General features: G+C 41.7%; 1 protein-coding gene across 1 annotated transcript; it reads left to right on the forward strand.

Moving 5' to 3' along the window:
* The first annotated feature begins 4,775 nt into the window (after positions 1-4,775).
* LOC110501429 (kunitz-type serine protease inhibitor bitisilin-3) lies at positions 4,776-21,542 on the forward strand. Its single transcript, XM_021578996.2, has 6 exons — positions 4,776-4,938; positions 9,666-9,872; positions 18,744-18,920; positions 19,330-19,374; positions 20,847-20,925; positions 21,080-21,542. The coding sequence occupies exons 1-6, from the start codon at positions 4,869-4,871 to the stop codon at positions 21,162-21,164; spliced, it is 663 nt and encodes a 220-aa protein (XP_021434671.2). The 5' UTR covers positions 4,776-4,868; the 3' UTR covers positions 21,165-21,542.

Consider the following 21,542-nt stretch of genomic DNA (forward strand, 5'->3'; position numbering starts at 1 on the left):
CAAAGAGCTGCACTTAGTTTCAGAATGGGTAGTAAGGAATAAGTTAGTCCTACATATTTCCAAAACTAAAAACATTGTATTTGGGATAAATCATTCACTAAACCCTAAACCTCAACTACATCTTGTAATGAATAATGTGGAAATTTAGCAAGTTGAGGTGACTAAACTGCCTGGATTGTAAACTGTCACGGTCAAAACATATCGATAAAACAGTAGCCAAAATGGGGAGAAGTCTGTCCATAACAAAGAGCAGCTCTGCATTCTTAACAGCACTATTAACAAGGCAGGTCTTACAGGCCCTAGTTTTGTCACACCTGGACTACTGTTCAGTCATGTGGTCAGGTGCCACAAAAAAGGACTCAGGAAAATTGCAGTTGGCTCAGAACAGGGCAGCATGGCTGGCCCTGAAAAGTACATGGAGAGCTAACAATGATGTGCATGTCAATCTCTCATGGCTCAAAGTGGAGGAGAGATTGACTTCCTCATTACTTGTTTTTGTAAGAGGTGTTGACAAGCTGAAGGTACCGAGCTGTCTGTTTAAAATACTAGCACACAGCTCGGACACCCATGCATACCCCACAAGACATGCCACCAGAGGTATCCTCACAGTCCCCAAGTCCAGAACAGACTATGGGAGGTGCACAGTACATAGAGCCATGACCACATGGAACTCTATTCCAACTCTATTCCAAATCAAATGAAATGTTATTTGTCCCATACACATGGTTAGCAGATGTTAATCCGAGTGTAGAGAAATTCTTGTGCTTCTAGTTTCGACAATGCAGTAATAACCAACAAGTAATCTAACCTAACAATTTCACAACAACAACCTTATATACACAAGTGTAAATGGATGAAGAATATGTAAATAAAGATATATGAATGAGTGATGGTTCAGAACGGCATAGGCAAGATGCAGTAGATGGTATTGAGTACAGTATATACAGTGGGGAGAACAAGTATTTGATACACTGCCGATTTTGCAGGTTTTCCTACTTACAAAGCATGTAGAGGTCTGTAATTTTTATCATAGGAACACTTCAACTGTGAGAGATGGAATCTAAAACAAAAATCCAGAAAATCACATTGTATGATTTTTAAGTAATTCATTTGCATTTTATTGCATGACATAAGTATTTGTGTCACGTTCTGACCTTTATTTCCTTTGTTTTGTCTTTATTTAGTATGGTCAGGGCGTGAGTTGGTGTGGGCAGTCTGTGTGTTTTTCTATGTTGGGGTTTTGAGTTCAGCCTAGTATGGTTCTCAATCAGAGGCAGCTGTCGTTAGTTGTCTCTGATTGAGAATCATACTTAGGTAGCCTGGGTTTCACTTTTGGTTTGTGGGTGTTTGTTTTCCGTGTGTGTGTTTGTTGCCACACGGTACTGTTTCGGTTTTGTTCGTTTCACGTTTATTGTTTTGTAGTCTTCAGTTTATGTCTTTATAAACGTTATGGACACTTACCACGCTGTGTATTGGTCCTCCGATCCTTCTCGCTACTCCTCTTCAGAAGAGGAGGAAGAATGCCATTACAATTTGATACATCAGAAAAGCAGATCTTAATATTTGGTACAGTATCCTTTGTTTGCAATTACAGAGATCATACGTTTCCAGTAGTTCTTGACCAGGTTTGCACACAGTGCAGCAGGGATTTTGGCCTACTCCTCCATACAGACCTTCTCCAGATCCTTCAGATTTCGGGGCTGTCGCTGGGCAGTACGGACTTTCAGCTCCCTCACAAGATTTTCTATTGGGTTCAGGTCTGGAGACTGGCTAGGCCACTCCAGGACCTTGAGATGCTTCTTACGGAGCCACTCCTTAGTTGCCCTGGCTGTGTGTTTCGGGTCGTTGTCATGCTGGAAGACCCAGCCACGACCCATCTTCAATGCTCTTACTGAGGGAAGGAGGTTGTTGGCCATGATCTCGCAATACATGGCCCCATCCATCCTCCCCTCAATACGGTGCAGTCGTCCGTTCCCCTTTGCAGAAAAGCATCACCAAAGAATGATGTTTCCACCTCCATGCTTCACGGTTGGGATGGTGTTCTTGGGGTTGTACTCATCCTCCTTCTTCCTCCAAACACGGCGAGTGGAGTTTAGACCAAAAAGCTCTATTTTTGTCTCATCATACCACATGACCTTCTCCCATTCCTCCTCTGGATCCTCCAGATGGTCATTGGCAAACTTCAGAGAGGCCTGGACATGCGCTGGCTTGAGCAGGGGGACCTTGCGTGCGCTGCAGGATTTTAGTGTGTTACTAATAGTTTTCTTTGAGACTGTGGTCCCAGCTCTCTTCAGGTCATTGACCAGGTCCTGCTGTGTAGTTCTGGCCTGATCCCTCACCTCATCACCTTCCTCATGATCATTGATGCCCCACGAGGTGGAGCCCCAGACCGAGGGTAATTGACCGTCATCTTGAACTTCTTCCATTTTCTAATAATTGCGACAACAGTTGTTGCCTTCTCACCAAGCTGCTTGCCTATTGTCCTGTATCCCATCCCAGCCTTTTGCAGGTCTACAATTTAACCCTGATGTCCTTACACAGCTCTCTGGTGTTGGCCATTGTGGAGGAGTTGGAGTCTGTTTGATTGAGTGTGTGGACAGGTGTCTTTTATACAGGTAATGAGTTCAAACAGGTGCAGTTAATACAGGTAATGACTGGAGAACAGGAGGGCTTCTTAAAGAAAAACTAACAGGTCTGTGAGAGCCGGAATTCTTACTGGTTGGAAGATAAGAATTCTGGCTCTCTACATGCTTTGTAAGTGGGAAACACTGACGATTTTGCAGGTTATCAAATACTTGTTCTCCCCACTGTATCTATGTGTACGTGTGTGTATAGTGTGTATGTTATCATGTGTATGTGTGCATATGTTTGTGTTACTTCACAGTCCCCGCTGTTCCATAATGTGTATTTTTACCTGCTTTTTAAATCTGATTCAACTGCTTGCATCAGTTACCTGATGTCGGCATCGCGCCGACAGAAACAAGCATCTTTCTGGTAAGAAGAGGGGCGGGGGGGTATGCCTTATGATTAACGAGACGTGGTGTGATCATAACAACATACAGGAACTCAAGTACTTCTGTTCACCTGACTTAGAATTCCTCACAATCAAATGTCGACCGCATTATCTACCAAGGCAATTCTCTTCGATTATAATCACAGTCGTGTATATTCCCCCCCAAGTAGACACATCTATGGCCCTGAACAAACTTTATTTGACTCTATGTAAACTGGAAACCACATATCCTGAGGCTGCATTCATTGTAGCTGGGGATTTTAACAAGGCTAATCTGAAAACAAGACTCCCTAAATTCTATCAGCATATCGATTGTGCTACCAGGGCTGGTAAAACCCTGGATCATTATTATTCCAACTTCCGCGACACATATAAGGCCCTCCCCCGCCCTCCTTTCAGAAAAGCTGACCATGACTCCATTTTGTTGCTTCCAGCCTATAGACCGAAACTAAAACAGGGTCTCGACCACCCTGGGTCTCGACCCCGCCCTGTGAACTGGGCACTGACGGGCCTCCCCCAGGTGGTGAGGGTAGGTAACAACATCTCCCCCCCGCTGATCCTCAACACTAGGGCCCCACAAGGGTGTGTTCTGAGCCCTCTCCTGTACTCCCTGTTCACCCACGATTGTGTGGCCATGCACCCCTCCAACACAATCATCAAGTTTGCAGACGGCACTACAGCCCTCCTGTTCTCCACTCATTACCTGTATTAACTGCGCCTGTTTGAACTGGTTACCTGTATAAAAGACACCTGTCCACACACTCAATCAGACAGACTCCAACCTCTCCACAATGGCCAAGACCAGAGAGCTGTGTAAGGACATCAGGGATTGTCCCCCCCCCCCCCCCCCTCTTTTACACCGCTATTACACTCTGTTGTTATCGTCTATGCATAGTCACTGTAATAACTCTACCTACATGTACATATTACCTCAACAAACCGGTGCCCAAGCATATTGACTCTGTACCGGCACCCCCTGTATATAGTCTCGCTATTGTGGTTTTACTGCTGCTCTTAAATTACTTTTATTTCTTATTCTTATTCATATTTTTTTTATCTGCATTGTTGGTTAGGGGCTCGTAAGTAAGCATTTCACTGTAAGGTCTACACCTGCTGTATTTGGCACATGTGACTAATACAATTTGATTTGATTTGAGAGCAATGTTAAAGTCAAGTCACGACATGTGATTATTCATTCACAACTAGGATGTTGCTGGGCCCAGTGCAGGCAGTGTGGTCCCCTGGTCTTCTGGTCCCAGTGCTGTGGTAAAGGACGCTAGACTTGAGTGCAGTGGAGGTAGGAAGAATATGTTGGCTCTATATGTAATAGCGATTAACAGGAGTGACAGACATGGGGGTGATGTGGGCTAGCGTGGCTGAAATGCCAGGGCTGAATTTTTGTCCCAGTCCGTCCCTGCTTGGTTTGCCTTATTTTTGTTGTGCACATGTATTCATGGAACATTAGATTCAAAGCAAATTAAACTTGTCTTCAATAAACAAATTGGAGCAAATACTTTTACAGTATTTGAAAAAAAGTGTGATCTCTGGTTAAAGATCGAGTTTTGACGTCCTCTCTATATGTTAACCTATACAGCACAAACAGATCTGGGACCAGGCTAACAGATCTGGGACCAGGCTAATATCCTTTTTGCACCCAATACCCTTATAGTACACTCCTTTTACCTGGGGCCCATAGGGAATAGGGTTTGGGACACAGCCCTGGTATCAGAGGAACCATTATAAGTACAAAGGTCAGTGATGTTAACTGCCAATCCTCCACTTCCCCTGTAGTTTACTGGAGACTACAATCGTCATTCACTCTGCTGAAGACTAGAGAGAACACACAGACAACATCATGAAACAAATGGTCATATTTGGGGTTTTTGCTTTTGCTACATTCTACATGGTTCACACTGAAGTACCAGGTAGGTTCAATCATTTAGTATTTATGTGTGACTACCTCAGTCAGTACCAGGTAGGTTCAATCATTTAGTATTTATGTGTGACTACCTCAGTCAGTACCAGGTAGGTTCAATCATTTAGTATTTATGTGTGACTACCTCAGTCAGTACCAGGTAGGTTCAATCATTTAGTATTTATGTGTGACTACCTCAGTCAGTACCAGGTAGGTTCAATCATTTAGTATTTATGTGTGACTACCTCAGTCAGTACCAGGTAGGTTCAATCATTTAGTATTTATGTTTGACTACCTCAGTCAGTACCAGGTAGGTTCAATCATTTAGTATTTATGTGTGACTACCTCAGTCAGTACCAGGTAGGTTCAATCATTTAGTATTTATGTGTGACTACCTCAGTCAGTACCAGGTAGGTTCAATCATTTAGTATTTATGTGTGACTACCTCAGTCAGTACCAGGTAGGTTCAACCATTTAGTATTTATGTGTGACTACCTCAGTCAGTACCAGGTAGGTTCAATCATTTAGTATTTATGTGTGACTACCTCAGTCAGTACCAGGTAGGTTCAACCATTTAGTATTTATGTGTGACTACCTCAGTCAGTACCAGGTAGGTTCAATCATTTAGTATTTATGTGTGACTACCTCAGTCAGTACCAGGTAGGTTCAATCATTTAGTATTATGTGTGACTACCTCAGTCAGTACCAGGTAGGTTCAATCATTTAGTATTTATGTGTGACTACCTCAGTCAGTACCAGGTAGGTTCAATCATTTAGTATTTATGTGTGACTACCTCAGTCAGTACCAGGTAGGTTCAATCATTTAGTATTTATGTGTGACTACCTCAGTCAGTACCAGGTAGGTTCAACCATTTAGTATTTGTGTGACTACCTCAGTCAGTACCAGGTAGGTTCAACCAATTAGTATTTATATGACTACCTCAGTCAGTACCAGGTAGGTTCAATCATTTAGTATTTATGTGACTACCTCAGTCAGTACCAGGTTTGTTCAATCATTTAGTATTTATGTGACTACCTCAGTCAGTACCAGGTAGGTTCAACCATTTAGTATTTATGTGACTACCTCAGTCAGTACCAGGTTTGTTCAATCATTTAGTATTTATGTGACTACCTCAGTCAGTACCAGGTTTGTTCAATCATTTAGTATTTATGTGACTACCTCAGTCAGTACCAGGTTTGTTCAATCATTTAGTATTTATGTGACTACCTCAGTCAGTGCTCTGTCTGTACATCTGAAATTAATTTGCATTTTGAGACTATGATTTCATCAAATTTGTCTACCGTTTTCTGCTTATAAAGTTGTCTTAACTCTTCTTTTACTATGTTTTCGTTCTAGCATCAAACGCTGGTAATGTTTTTCAATTAGTTTTACTCCTCTGCCACTTGAAATAAGGGAAGCCTGTCTGTGCTTCTCTTCAACTTGAGTTCACTTCACTTGAGTTTGGGAGGGAGTGCAAAAAAGTCCAACACACTTTTCATTCAATATAGAAAATATGACAATATTTTACAACAATATTTATGAATTTAATCAATGAATGAAGTTACTCATGTTTCAATATGTTATCCATTCTAAGATTATGCATGTATGGTAACACTGTAACTAATATAGAACAGGGAGGTCAAATGTTATTCTCTTCAAATCCTTTATGATCCGTGACAGTATCAGTCTGACAACATGGCGGTTTCACTGACAGTTGAAGGCTTTACTTTAGATCAAGACGTAATAAAATACAAGCACTAATTCTCATCTGTTTCTGTGTCAAAGGTTTTCTTTCTGAAGCAGTTGAATAGAGTATACATTGTACAGTGAAATATGAATGCTTCATACTCATCTGTTTTGATGGGCGTTGATGAGGTGTTGAAGGTTTACCTTTCGACCTTGTGGGCCATATCCAACACCAGCGTAGTGCTAAGTCCAGGTCACATGGTGTAAATCTGAGAATCAAGGCTACGATGAAAAGGTGGTTTATTGTTGGATGTTGTTGTCCTACAGTTTAGGAGTCAGAGTTTACAGAGAATGCTGCTTCCTGTATTTGAAATGTTTTAGGACCCTATAAAGCAAGGAACAATCATTTGCCCAACAATGATAGCTACATTGCGCAAACTGAGAGGGTCACATGGGTTTCTGCCATTAAGGTACTCAACAACCTCAAATCTACCCCAGACTGGGACCACAGCTAATTGTTATAGACCTTAATACCATCAGGATAGTTAGTTGGGCTGTGGTTGCTGGATGAGAAGGGGTTATGGTCAATAAGATACAGAGAAGTTAGTTGGGCTGTGACTAGTGGTTGGGGAGGGGTTACGGTCAAGGTCAATAAGATACAGGGAAGTTGTGCTGTGGCAGCAGGCTGGATGGTTTGACCTGGTTCAATTTTCCGCATGGTGTTCTGACCATCTCTGAAGGTCTAGACCATCTTGGTTTCAGCTCTCTCTCTGGAGGTCTAGACCATCTTGGTTCCAGTTCTCTCTCTGGAGGTCTAGACCATCTTGGTTTCAGTTCTCTCTGGAGGTCTAGCCCATCTTGGTTTCAGTTCTCTCTCTGGAGGTCTAGACCATCTTGGTTCCAGTTCTCTCTCTGGAGGTCTAGACCATCTTGGTTTCAGTTCTCTCTGGAGTTCGAGACCGTCTTGGTTTCAGCTCTCTCTGGAGTTCGAGACCATCTTGGTTCCAGTTCTCTCTCTGGAGGTCTAGACCATCTTGGTTCCAGTTCTCTCTCTGGAGGTCTAGACCACCTTGGTTCCAGTTCTCTCTCTGGAGGTCTAGAACATCTTGGTTCCAGTTCTCTCTCTGGAGGTCTAGACCGCCTTGGTTCCAGTTCTCTCTCTGGAGGTCTAGACCGTCTTGGTTTCAGTTCTCTCTGGAGTTCGAGACCGTCTTGGTTTCAGCTCTCTCTGGAGGTCTAGACCGTCTTGGTTTCAGCTCTCTCTGCAGTTCTAGACCATCTTGGCAAAAGGACATCTTTCTACCAATGGAATCTGTGTTGCATTGTAAGGGATTGGATGGAATCTGTGTTGCATTGTAAGGGATTGGATACATACGTCCTAATACGTCCAGAAAAATAATTAGACCGTACATACATCTCTGTGATGGACACCCTCACTTTGACTTGCTTTAAAAACAAGAAGCCAAAAAGCCTCTAGGCTGCCATATTGAAAACGTGGGACTGAGGAGGGAGTTGAGGGTGGGACTGAGAAGGGAGTGGTGAAACTGTAGATGACATTATGATGTTTACAGCCATCATAAAAACTAGGAGTGGGCCTCTCTGGTGACAGAGTTAGTTAAACATTTACATTCAACATATTGCACGATAATCATCTGCACTCAATCGTAGTGGATGTATGTAGTGCATGTACTGTTTGCAGTGCATATTGTTTGTCTGTCTAATTCTCCCCCACATACTGCGACATTACAACATTAGAAATACAAGTGGTATACAAGTGCAATTTATCTTAAAATCTATTTTTCTAAATGCATCCAACCCCTAAATGTGTTCTGTCTGCTCAGTTCTCTCTACTTTATCTCCATCTCTGCATGGTCCAGCAGCACACAGGATGTTCTCAGGTCTCTCTACCTGTCTGTTCTAATTTATCTCTCCATGTTCGAGAAGCTCACAGGATGTTCTCAGTTCTCTACCTGTCTGTTCTAATTTATCTCTCCATGGTCCAGCAGCACACAGGATGTTCTCAGGTCTCTCTACCTGTCTGTTCTAATTTATCTCTCCATGGTCCAGCAGCACACAGGATGTTCTCAGGTCTCTCTACCTGTCTGTTCTAATTTATCTCTCCATGGTCCAGCAGCACACAGGATGTTCTCACGTCTCTCTACCTGTCTGTTCTAATTTATCCCCATCTCTCCATGGTCCAGCAGCACACAGGATGTTCTCAGGTCTCTCTACCTGTCTGTTCTAATTTATCTCTCCATGGTCCAGCAGCACACAGGATGTTCTCACGTCTCTCTACCTGTCTGTTCTAATTTATCCCCATCTCTCCATGGTCCAGCAGCACACAGGATGTTCTCAGGTCTCTCTACCTGTCTGTTCTAATTTATCCCCATCTCTCCATGGTCCAGCAGCACACAGGATGTTCTCGGGTCTCTCTACCTGTCTGTTCTAATTTATCTCCATCTCTCCATGGTCCAGCAGCACACAGGATGTTCTCAGTTCTCTCTACCTGTCTGTTCTAATTTCTCTCCATGGTCCAGCAGCACACAGGATGTTCTCAGGTCTCTCTACCTGTCTGTTCTAATTTATCTCCATCTCTCCATGGTCCAGCAGCACACCAGATGTTCTCAGGTCTCTCTACCTGTCTGTTCTAATTTATCCCCATCTCACAATGGTCCAGCAGCACACCGGATGTTCTCAGGTCTCTCTACCTGTCTGTTCTAATTTATCTCTCCATGGTCCAGCAGCACACAGGATGTTCTCAGGTCTCTCTACCTGTCTGTTCTAATTTATCCCCATCTCTCCATGGTCCAGCAGCACACAGGATGTTCTCAGGTCTCTCTACCTGTCTGTTCTAATTCATCTCCATCTCTCCATGGTCCAGCAGCACACAGGATGTTCTCAGTTCTCTCTACCTGTCTGTTCTAATTTATCTCTCCATGGTCCAGCAGCACACAGGATGTTCTCACTTCTCTCCACCTGTCTTTTGTAAAAGTTCCTTTTATCTTCTATGGTCCAACCCTCCCTCTCCATTTCTCTCTGTGTTCCAACAGAGTACTGTTCCCTACCACAGGATGAGGGTACAGCTCCAACCTCAGGAGCAGATGACTTCCAGATCCTGCTGTATTATGACGCAGCAAAAGACCTGTGCTACCCCTTCAAGTACCTGGGGGAGGGCGGCAACGCTAACCGCTTCACCCTGGAGAAGCTCTGTATGAGGAACTGTTCTGCCAAGGCAGAGGAGATCTATCCCGTGGACGGTGAGATAACACACATTTAAAGTAGAACTTATAGCCTTTTAGCAACATGACATCTGATTTAAAATCTGTTTATATACAGCCCGCAAAAAATCTTACACCTTTTATTATTCTCTGACAAGTGAGCAGATAGATATGGTCATTTTTACGTTTTCATCAATTCATAGAATATTTTGGGAATGTCAACAAACGCTGACACTATATCTGACCAAATGGTGGAAGACAAGCGTTGTAATTTTGAATTCTGTAAAGTCTGTGTGGAAGAGGTGAAAAATGATCGTTATCTATCAACAATGACAAGCCACCGGGGTCTGACAATCTGGATGGAAAATTACTATGGATAATAACGGACGATATTCCACATTTCAATTTAAGCCTACTAGAAAGTACGTGCCCTCAGGCCTGGAGGGAAGCAAAAGTCATTCCACTACCTAAGAATAGTAAAGCCCCCTTTACTGGCTCAAATAGCCGACCAATCAGCCAGTTACCAACCCTTAGTAAACTTCTGAAAGAAAATGGTGCTTGACCAGATACAATGTTATTTTACAGTAAACAAATTGACAGGATTTCAGCACGCATGTAGGGAAGGACATTCAACAAACAGAGCACTTACACAAATGACTGATGATTGGCTGAGAGAAAATGATAAAAAGATTGTGTGGGCTGTTTTGTTAGACTTCAGTGCAGCTTTTGACATTATCGATCATAGTCTGCTGCTGTAAAAACGTATGCATTGTGGCTTTACACCCCCTGCTATAATGTGGATAAAGAGTTCTGTCTAACAGAACACAGAGGGTGTTCTTAATGGAAGCATCTCCAACAGAATCAGGAATACTCCAAGGCAGCTGTCTAGGCCCATTACTTTTTTCAAAGTTTACTAATGATATGCCACTGACTTTCAGTAAAGCAAGCGTGTCTATGTATGAGGATGACTCAACACTATACATGTCAGCTACTTCAGCGATTGAAATGACAACACTTAATAAAGGGCTGCAGTTAGTTTCAGAATGGTTGGCAAGGAATGAGTTAGTCCTAAATATTTATAAAACTAAAAGCATTTGGGACAAATCATTCACTGAACCCTAAACTAAATCTTGTAATGAATATTGTGGAAATTTAGCAAATTGAGGAGACTAAACCGCTTGGAGTAACCCTGGATTGGAAACTGTCATGGTCAAAACATATTGATACAACAGTAGCTAAAATGGGGAGAAGTCTGTCCATAATAAAGTGCTGCTCTCCATTCTTAACAGCATTATTAACAAGGCAGGTCCTACAGGCCCTAGATTTGTCACACCTGGACTACTGTTCAGTCGTGTGGTCAGGTGCCACAAAAAAGGACTCAGGAAAATTGCAGTTGGCTCAGAACAGGGCAGCATGGCTGGCCCTGAAAAGTACATGGAGAGCTAACATTAATAATATGCATGTAAATCTCTCCTGGCTCAAAGTGGAGGAGAGATTGACTTCATCACTACTTTTATTTATGAGAGGTATTGACATGTTGAATGTACCGAGCTGTCTAAACTACTGGCACACAGCTCGGACACCCATGCATACCCCACAAGACATGCCACAAGAGGTCTCTTTACAGTCCCCAAGTCCAGAACAGACAATTGGAGGCACACGTGGAACTCTATTCCACATCAAGTAACTCATGCAAGCAATAAAATTAGATTTAAAAAAATGATCAAAATACACCTTATGGAACAGCGGGGACTGTTAAGCAACACCCACATGCATACAAACACATGGTAACATACGCACTCTCAACGTCAACAGTGAAGAGGCGTCTCCGGGATGCTGGCCTTCTGTCCAGTGTCTGTGTTCTTTTGCCCATCTTAATTTTTATTTTTACTGGCCAATCAGAGATGTCTTTTTCTTTGTAACTCTGACTAGAAGGCCAGCATCCCGGTGTCACCTCTTCACTGTTGACGTTGGGACTGGTGTTTTGCGGGTACTATTTTATGAAGCTGCTAGTTGAGGATTTGTGAGTCGTCTGTTTCTCAAATGAGACACACTAATGTACTTGTCCTCTTGCTCAGTTGTGCACCGTGGCCTCCCACCCCTCTCTATTCTGGCTAGAGCCAGTTTGCGCTGTTCCAGTAATACATAGCGTTGTATGAGATCTTCAGATTCTTGGCAATTTCTCGCATGGAATAGTCTTCATTTCGCAGAACAAGACTGACGAGTTTCAGAAGGAAGGTCTTTGTTTCTAGCCATTTTGAGCCTGTAATCAAACCCACAAATGTTGATGCTCCAGATACTCAACTAGTCTAAAGAAGGCCAGTTTTATTGCAGTTTTTAACTGTGCTAACATAATTACAAAAGGGTTTTCTAATGATCAATTAGCCTTTTAATGAAATTATAAACTTGGATTAGCTAACAAAGTGCCATTGGAATACAGGAGTGATGGTTGCTGATAATGGGCCTCTGTACGCCTATATAGATATTCCATTAAAAATATGCCGTTTCCAGCTACAATAGTCATTTACAACATTAACAATGTCTACACTGTATTTCTGATCAATTTGATGCTATTTTAATGGACAAAAAATAATTTTCTTTCAAAAACAAGGACACTTCTATGTGACCGCAAACTTTTGAATGATAGTGTATGTGGTATTAGAATAGGGAGGGCACCGTAGTGTGTTGTGAAAACTGTTGTGAATGTATTGTAATGTTTTTACAATTGTGTAGCTGCCTTCATTTTGCTGGACCCAACTGCAGCATCTCTTGCTGTAGCCAACGAAAACAATAAGAGGGGGAAAAGTCGGTCCCTCACCCACTCCTCCAATGACATGACATCCTACCAAATAGACAAAGTCTAACGTTAGGCCTCATGTTTTTAGCTTTATAAATAAATATCTAGCTTCATAATTAGATACGCTAGCCCAGGTGTGTCAAACTCAATCAGCGCATGGACCATACTGAAAAAAATATAACGAATTCGCGGGCCAGACATAGCCCATTTGTTGTCGTTTTTAAACGTGAAACTGCGACCCAAACTGGCCATTGTTTTATTGGAAAAAAAATGTGCGCCTTTATAATGCCCACTTATGTACAAAGGACGGTGTATATAGCATGTCAACTGATAAAACAAAAAGAGATAAATAATATTAGTCCAGCCTTTGCTGCTATGCCTGCAGATGTGCATAATATGCTGCAACCCTAATCAAAAGGGATTTAATAACTCAAAAACCCAAACCTAGCTTTAGGTTGTTGTAACATTTAAATTGAACATGTTTTTTCACTGCGTGGATTATCAGTGTGGTTGAATGCAGCATTGTTGTATGGTGCGTTCCACATGTATTGTAGTTGAGTAACCAACCTAGGCTACTGCTATAATAGGTCTACACATTTCTCTTTTGCATGGTGTTTTGTTGCCGATTTAGTTTTTTGGTTATTAATTGTAAAGCTTTAAAAACCAAAGCCAGACTGCAACATTGGTAGCCTAGCTAGGAATGTGGATTGCATCTGTACACTTTCCCTCAAAGCAGCGCGATTGAAGTTGATTTCACCGATGCGATCGCATCAGGCAGTCATTTCATAAAGTAGATGATCCTATTAAAATATATTCTAATGAGAAGTTAGCGAAAATAAATAAGATCTTGCTACCATCGAAAGGAAAATCCCTATCTATTTGTTGAAAATCCCCGATTTAAATCTTTAGTCATTTATCCCAGTTTACCAATTTGCTTATGGCCTTGCCTACACCTAGCGACCTTTTAACAATGAAAAGTATTCCATTGTATTTGGAATGGCAAGCCAGATAAAATTAAACTAGACTATTTATATAATAAATATTAATTCGGAGGACAGATATTAAATATTAAAGCATTAGACCTCACTAAATCCAAACTGGTTCTTCAGCAGATTAGTAATAACGTCTCACCCCATGTTCAAGAACAGCCTTTTTATTTAGATTACAACATCACACTTCGGTTATTTGAAAAGGAAATATTCTCCAAATATCTCTATTTTTAAAATAAGCCATAGAAAGTTAGTTACAATTTCAGTTTAATCCACCAAAAAAGCCAGAACAAATAATCCAACAAATATTATGGTTAAACTCAAACTAATTGATTAAAATAAAAATGTATAATCTTTGTAAATGATAACTCCACCAGTCCTATTTATGATATGTCACACATACAGCTAACAAAAATATATGGAAATGCTCTACCCAACATTACAACCAACTAATTGCAGCATTACAGAACAAATGGAAGAGGCAGGGGGAAAGTAAGGAACTTGTCTGTCGGAGCTGCATTAATAACCTCTAATGACTCCCCATCCCACATGAGGGAGCGTAATCATCGACTGACACTAATTAGCATAACGCTACGGACATAAATATTCCTAGAAAATATTCCTATTCATGAAAATCACAAATGAAATATATTGAGACACAGCTTAGCCTTTTGTTAATCACCCTGTCATCTCAGATTTTCAAAATATGCTTTACAGCCAAAGCAAGACAAGCATTTGTGTATGTTCATCAATAGCCTAGCACAGCATTTTGTCCAGCTAGCAGCAGGTAACTTGGTCACGGAAATCAGAAAATGACATCAGAAAATGACGAGCTTCGGATGTTTTCACTCACGAGACTCCCAGTTAGATAGCAAATGTTCCTTTTTTCCAAAAATATTATTTTTGTAGGCGAAATAGCTCCGTTTGTTCTTCACATTTGGCTGAGAAATCGGCCGGAAATTGCAGTCACGAAAACGTCGAAAAATATTCCAAATTAGCTCCATAATATAGACAGAAACATGGCAAACGTTGTTTATAATCAATCCTCAAGGTGTTTTTCAAATATCTATTCGATAATATATCCATCGGGACAATTCGTTTTTCAGTAGGACCGATTGGAGTGGCTACCACTGTATTTTACACGAGAATCTCTCTGGGAGCATCAGGTGACCACTTGCGCATTGTAGCCGCTTACGGGTATTCTTCAACATAAATGCGTAAAACTACGTCACAATGCTGTAGACACCTTGGGGAATACGTAGAAAGCGTAATTTGGTTGATTGCCCATTCACTGCTCAATAGGAACGCATAGGATGCAGCGCTTTCAAAACATGAGGCACTTCCGGATTGGATTTTTCTCAGGCTTTCGCTTGCAACATCAGTTCTGTTATACTCACAGACAATATTTTTTACGGTTTTGGAAACTATAGAGTGTTTTCTATCCTAAACTGTCAATTATATGCATATTCTAGCATCTTGTCCTGACAAAATATCCCGTTTACTACGGGAACGTTTTTTTTTTCCAAAAATGAAAATACTGCTCCCTAGTCACAACTTAAAGACCATAATTGGTTAAAGAAAATTGTGATTTAAAAAAAAGTATACCAGTTTCATTTAAGGACCAAAACATTGACAGCTTTCCCAACTATAAACTTAGGACACTAAAGAGGCCTTTCTACTGACTCTGAAAAACACCAAAATAAAAATTCCCAGGGTCCCTGCTCATCTGTGTGAATGTGCTTTAGGCATGCTGCAAGGAGGCATGAGGACTGCAGATGTGGCCAGGGCAATAAGTTGCAATGTCCGTACTGTGAGACACCTAAGACAGCGCTACAGGGAGACAGGACGGACAAGCTGATTGTCCTCGCAATGGCAGACCCCGTGTAACAACACCTTCACAGGATCGGTACATCCGAACATCACACCTGTAGGACAGGTGCAGGATGGCAAGAACAACTGCAGAGTTACACCGGGAATGTACAATCCCTCCATCAGTGGTTAGACTGTCCGCAATAGGCTGAGAGAGGCTGGACTGAGGGCTTGTAGGCCTGTTGTAAGGCAGTTCCTCATCAGACATCACCGGCAACAACGTCGCTTATGGGCACAAACCCACCGTTGCTGGACCAGACAGGACTGGCATAAATCAAATCAAATTGTATATGTCACATACACATGGTTAGCAGATGTTATTGGTCACATACACATGGTTAGCAGATGTTATTGGTCACATACACATGGTTAGCAGATGTTAATGCGAGTGTAGCGAAATGCTTGTGCTTCTAGTTCTGACAATGCAGTAATAACCAACGAGTAATCTAACCTAACAATTCCACAACTACTTCCTTATACACACAAGTGTAAAGGGATAAAGAATATGTACATAAAGATATATGAATGAGTGATGTTACAGAACGGCATAGGCAAGATGCAGTAGATGGTATCGAGTACAGTATATACATATGAGATGAGTAATGTAGGGTATGTAAACATTATATTAAGTGGCATTGTTTAAAGTGGCTAGTGATACATTTTTACATCAATATTGATACATTTTCATTATTAAAGTGGCTGGAGTTGAGTCAGTCTGTTGGCAGCAGCCACTCAATGTTAGTGGTGGCAGGTAGTTTGCCCCCGGTGATGCGTTGTGCAGACCTCACTACCCTCTGGAGAGCCTTACGGTTGAGGGCGGAGCAGTTGCCGTACCAGGCGGTGATACAGCCCGCCAGGATGCTCTCGATTGTGCATCTGTAGAAGTTTGTGAGTGCTTTTGGTGTCAAGCCGAATTTCTTCAGCCTCCTGAGGTTGAAGAGGCGCTGCTGCGCCTTCTTCACAATGCTGTCTGTGTGAGTGGACCAATTCAGTTTGTCTGTGATGTGTACGCCGAGGAACTTAAAACTTACTACCCTCTCCACTGCTGTTCCATCGATGTGGATAGTGGGGTGTTCCCTCTGCTGTTTCCTGAAGTCCACAATCATCTCCTTAGTTTTGTTGACGTTGAGTGTGAGGTTATTTTCCTGACACCACACTCCGAGGGCCCTCACCTCCTCCCTGTAGGCTGTCTCGTCGTTGTTGGTAATCAAGCCTACCACTGTTGTGTCGTCCTCAAACTTAATGATTGAGTTGGAGGCGTGCGTGGCCACGCAGTCGTGGGTGAACAGGGAGTACAGGAGAGGGCTCAGAACGCACCCTTGTGGGGCCCCAGTGTTGAGGATCAGCGGGGAGGAGATGTTGTTGCCTACCCTCACCACCTGGGGGAGGCCCGTCAGGAAGTCCAGTACCCAGTTGCACAGGGTGGGGTTGAGACCCAGGGTCTCGAGCTTGATGACGAGCTTGGAGGGTACTATGGTGTTAAATGCTGAGCTGTGGTCGATGAACAGCATTCTCACATAGGTATTCCTCTTTTCCAGATGGGTTAGGGCAGTGTGGTTGCGATTGCGTCGTCTGTGGACCTATTTGGGCGGTAAGCAAATTGGAGTGGGTCTAGGGTGTCAGGTAGGGTGGAGGAGATATGGTCCTTGACTTGACTTGACTTCATCATGACGGAAGTGAGTACTACAGGGCGGTAGTCGTTTAGCTCATAAAGAGCTCTTCACTGACATGTCACGGTTTTGTCTCACCAGGGATGATGGTCGGATTTGCGTTTATCATCGAAGGAATGAGCATTACACCGAGAACTGTACTCTTGAGCGGGATCAATTCGGAGGTGGAGGGTCCGTCATGGTCTGGGCCGGTGTGTCACAGCGTCATCGGACTGAGCTTGTTGTCATTGCAGGCAATCTCAACGCTGTGCGTTACAGGAAAGACATCCTCCTCCCTCATGTGGTACCCTTCCCGCAGGCTCATCCTGACATGACCCTCCAGCATGACTGCCACCAGCCATACTGCTCATTCTGTGCGTGATTTCCTGCAAGACAGGAATGTCAGTGATCTGCCATGGCCAGCGAAAAGCCCAGATCTCAATCCCACTGATTGAGCACATCTGGGACCTGTTGGATCAGAGGAGGAGGCCATTCCCCCAGAAATGTCTAGGAACTTGCAGGTACCTTGGTGGAAGAGTGGGGTAACATCTCACAGCAAGAACTGGCAAATCTGGTGCAGTCCATGAGGAGGAGATGCACTGCAGTACTTAATGCAGCTGGTGGCCACACCAGATAATGACTTACTTTTGATTTTGTCTCCCCCTTTGTTCAGGAACATATTATTCAATTTCTGTTAGTCACATGTCTGTGGAACTTGTTCAGTTTATGTCTCAGTTGTTGAATGTTGCTATGTTCATACAAATATGTACACATGAGCTAGGCATCCTGCCAGCGGGACACCTGTTGACAATTTCCGGTGAAATTGGAGTGCGATCAAATTCAAATAAATAATCATAAAATGTATGGATATTAAACATTTAGGTACATACAAGTGTCTTATATCTGTTAAAAGCTTAAATGATTGTTAATCTAACTGAATTGTCTGATTTACAATAGGCTTTACAGCAAAACATGCCATGCGATTGTTTGAGGACGGCACCCAACATCAAAATATTTTCCAACCAGCACAGGTTTCATAAATTCACAAATAGCGATTAAATATTCACTTACTTTTTGAAAATCTTCCTCTGATTTGCAATCCAAAGGGTCCCAGCTACAACATGTAGTGTCGTTTTGTTAGATAAAATCCTTCTTTATATCCCAAAGTCAATTTAGTTGGCGCCATCGATTTGAGTAATCCACTCGTTTAACATGGAAAGAATGGAATCCGAAATCTACACTTAAACTTTGTTTTAACAAGTCAAAATACATGTCTATTTATTCCTCACGTACCCTAAAATGTAATTACACTATAATTAAAGAAGTATGTTCAATAGGAAAGCAAAATTAGCAGGTTCGCTTCGCTGCGAACTCAAACACGGATTTCCGAACTTGTGTCATTGTACTAAAACTCATATTTATTCTTCATTTTTCAATGAACAAAGACTGCTGACATCTAGTGGAAGCCATAGGAATTGCAATCTGGGATTGCATATGACCCTATGCTTTCCATTGTAAGAGCAATGTGTCCTAGTGTGTAATTAATCACACATCTTAGTGTGTAATTAATGCCATCTCTCCATACCCAACCCTTGTCCTTCCCCAGAGTCAAAAGCCTGCCACTTCAAGAAGGCTCTGGGTGAATGCTTTGGCACCTACCTGCGTTATTTCTACGACCCCATCCATGAGAAGTGTAAGAAGTTTCACTGGACTGGCTGTGTGGGGAACGGGAACAGGTTCATCGACCATCAGGCCTGTAATGCCACCTGTGCTGGGATTCATGGTAAAATGACATTACATAAAATTACATAGCATAGCAAAAAATGTATTAATCAATGATATCAATATAAATTATTCTTGTAGTGTTCAATGAAACTGAAAACTAACTACAGATGAATGTCATGTTGAATAATAACCTGATATTATAATATCTATAACAATCTGATATTATAATATCTATAATCTGATATTATAATTTATATAACAATCTGATGTTCGGTCTATAATAATCTCATATTATAATATCTATATTAATCTGATATTATCATTTCTATATTAATCTGATTATAATTTCTATAATAATCTGATATTATAATTTCTATAACAATCTGATGTTATGTCTATAATAATCTGATATTATAATAATCTGATATTATGTTGTCTATAATATTTCCGACATGTTCTGTCATCAGATGAGGGTACTGAAGAGGAGGAGGATGAGCCCGATACTCCTGTTGGTGAGTAGAGAAATACACTACATGACCAAATGAATGTGGACACCTGTCGAACATCCCATTCCAAAATCATGGGCATTAATATGGAGTTGGTCTACCCTTTGCTGCTATAACAGCCTCCACTCTTCTGGGAAGGCTTTCCACTAGATGTTGGATTATTGCTGCGGGGACTTGCTTCCATTCAGCCACAAGAGCATTAGTGAGGTCGAGCAGTGTGCTCGATGTTATACACCTGTCAGCAAACGAATGTGGCTGAAATAGCCAAATCCAATCATTTGAAGTGGTGTCCACATACTTTTGTATTGTACAGTGCATTCGGAAGTATTCAGACCCCTTAATTTTTTCCACATTTGTTACGTTACAGCCTTATTCTAAAATTGATTAAATCTTTTTTTTCCTCACCAGTCAACACACAATACCCCATAATGACGAATCAAAACCGTTCTTTAGAAATCAGTGCTAATCTATTAAAAATAAAAAACAAATATCACATTTATATAAGTATTCAGACCTTTCACAGGGTTCATCAAGGGTCTCTCCGTACTTTGCTCCGTTCATCTTTCCCTCGATCCTGACTAGTCTCCCAGTCTCTGCCTATGAAAAACATCCCCAAAGCATGATGCCTCCACCACCATGCTTCACCGTAGGGATGATGGTGCCAGGTTTCCTCCAGACCTGGCGCTTGGCATTCAGTTAAATTTTGGTTTCATCAGACCAGAGAATCTTTTTTTATCATGGTCTGAGAGTCCTTTAGGTGCCTTTTGGCAAACTCCAAGAGGGCTATCATGTGCCTTTTACTGAGGAGTGGCTTCCGTCTGGCCACTCTACCATAAAGGCCTGCTTGGTGGAGTGCTGCAGAGATGGTTGTCCTTCTGGAAGTTTCTCCCATCTCCACAGAGGAACTCTGGAGCTCTGTCCCAGGGACCATTAGGTTTTTGGTCACCTCCCTGACCAAGGCCCTTGTCCCCCGATTGCTTAGTTTGGCCGGGGGGCAGCTCTAGGAAGAGTCTTGATGTTTCCAAACTGTGGGACCTTATATAGACAGGTGTGTGCCTTTCCAAATCATGTCCAATCAGTTGAATTTACCACAGATGGACTCCAATCAAGTTATAGAAACATCTCAAGGATCATCAATGGAAACAGGATGCACCTGAGCTCAATTTCAAGTCTCATGTTTGTGTCTCATATATAATTGTTTAACATTTGCAAAAATTCTAAAAACACTTTTTCACTTTGTCATTATGGGGTATTAATGATTAATGAGAAAAATAAATAATTTAATCCATTTTAGAATAATGCTGTTAAGTAACAAAATGTGGAAAAAGCCAAGGGTTATGAATATGTTCCAAAGGCACTGTGTAGTGTAGGTCTGTTAAAAAAACAAAATACTGTAGGCCTGTTCAACATTTTGGACTTAATATTCATGTATTATCTTCTGTTAATTAAACACTGACCTGTTATTCTGTTTCCTGCAGCCCTGATTCTAGGAGTGGTGTTTGGGATCACTGGAGCAATACTCATCATAGTCATTGTTGTCCTGGCCATGCAGAGCAAGTAAATACACTATTCATCATTCTCTTCTGTAATCTCTTCTGTTAGGAAACTAGTTGAACAGGACAATTAGAATTACTCAGTTTGTTCTATTTTAGTATTTTTTTAGCATATTTATGCTACAAATAACGAACTGTTCTTTTATATCAAATATCAGGAAGAATCACAAAAGTGATACAAAGAAAGTGAAAGATGTCAAGCTGGAGACACAACTGCAAGAAGAACCAATTGAGATGGCGTAGAGAAGAGAAGACAACCATGAAAGGAAATTAGAATGACTAGAACGCATGATTTCATTCATGTCAGCGTCCATGATGAGTTGACGGGAAGCCATATTGAGTGTACACATGCCAGTCATTCTAATTGTAGGGGAAAAACCAGCTCTGGCCCTCATCTGAATGGCCCCTCTCAGGGTGATATCATAGAGTAACATAGGCCTACAGTTGCAACTAACAAACTTCAAATTCCATATAATGTTTACCTCATTTGTTGTTATCAGACTATTCAAAAATCATTTGTTTCTGTGTTGACAATATCGTATCTGACTTCCCCATCACAAATGTACGCCAGGCTATTTTCCTCATGGTTATGTTTGACATCTCAGTTATTTTATAATGTAT

The sequence above is a fragment of the Oncorhynchus mykiss genome, chromosome 2, assembly GCF_013265735.2.
Source record: "Oncorhynchus mykiss isolate Arlee chromosome 2, USDA_OmykA_1.1, whole genome shotgun sequence".
Classification (NCBI taxonomy): Eukaryota; Metazoa; Chordata; class Actinopteri; order Salmoniformes; family Salmonidae; genus Oncorhynchus; species Oncorhynchus mykiss.

What these genes read in the sequence shown, in the direction of transcription:
- LOC110501429 (XM_021578996.2), top strand. Translation starts at nt 4,869, where the DNA reads ATGAAACAAATGGTCATATTTGGGGTTTTTGCTTTTGCTACATTCTAC. An exon ending in GGTTCACACTGAAGTACCAG is followed by an intron (nt 4,939 to 9,665) that starts GTAGGTTCAATC and finishes GTGTTCCAACAG; the next exon opens with AGTACTGTTCCCTACCACAG. An exon ending in CACCTGTGCTGGGATTCATG is followed by an intron (nt 18,921 to 19,329) that starts GTAAAATGACAT and finishes TTCTGTCATCAG; the next exon opens with ATGAGGGTACTGAAGAGGAG.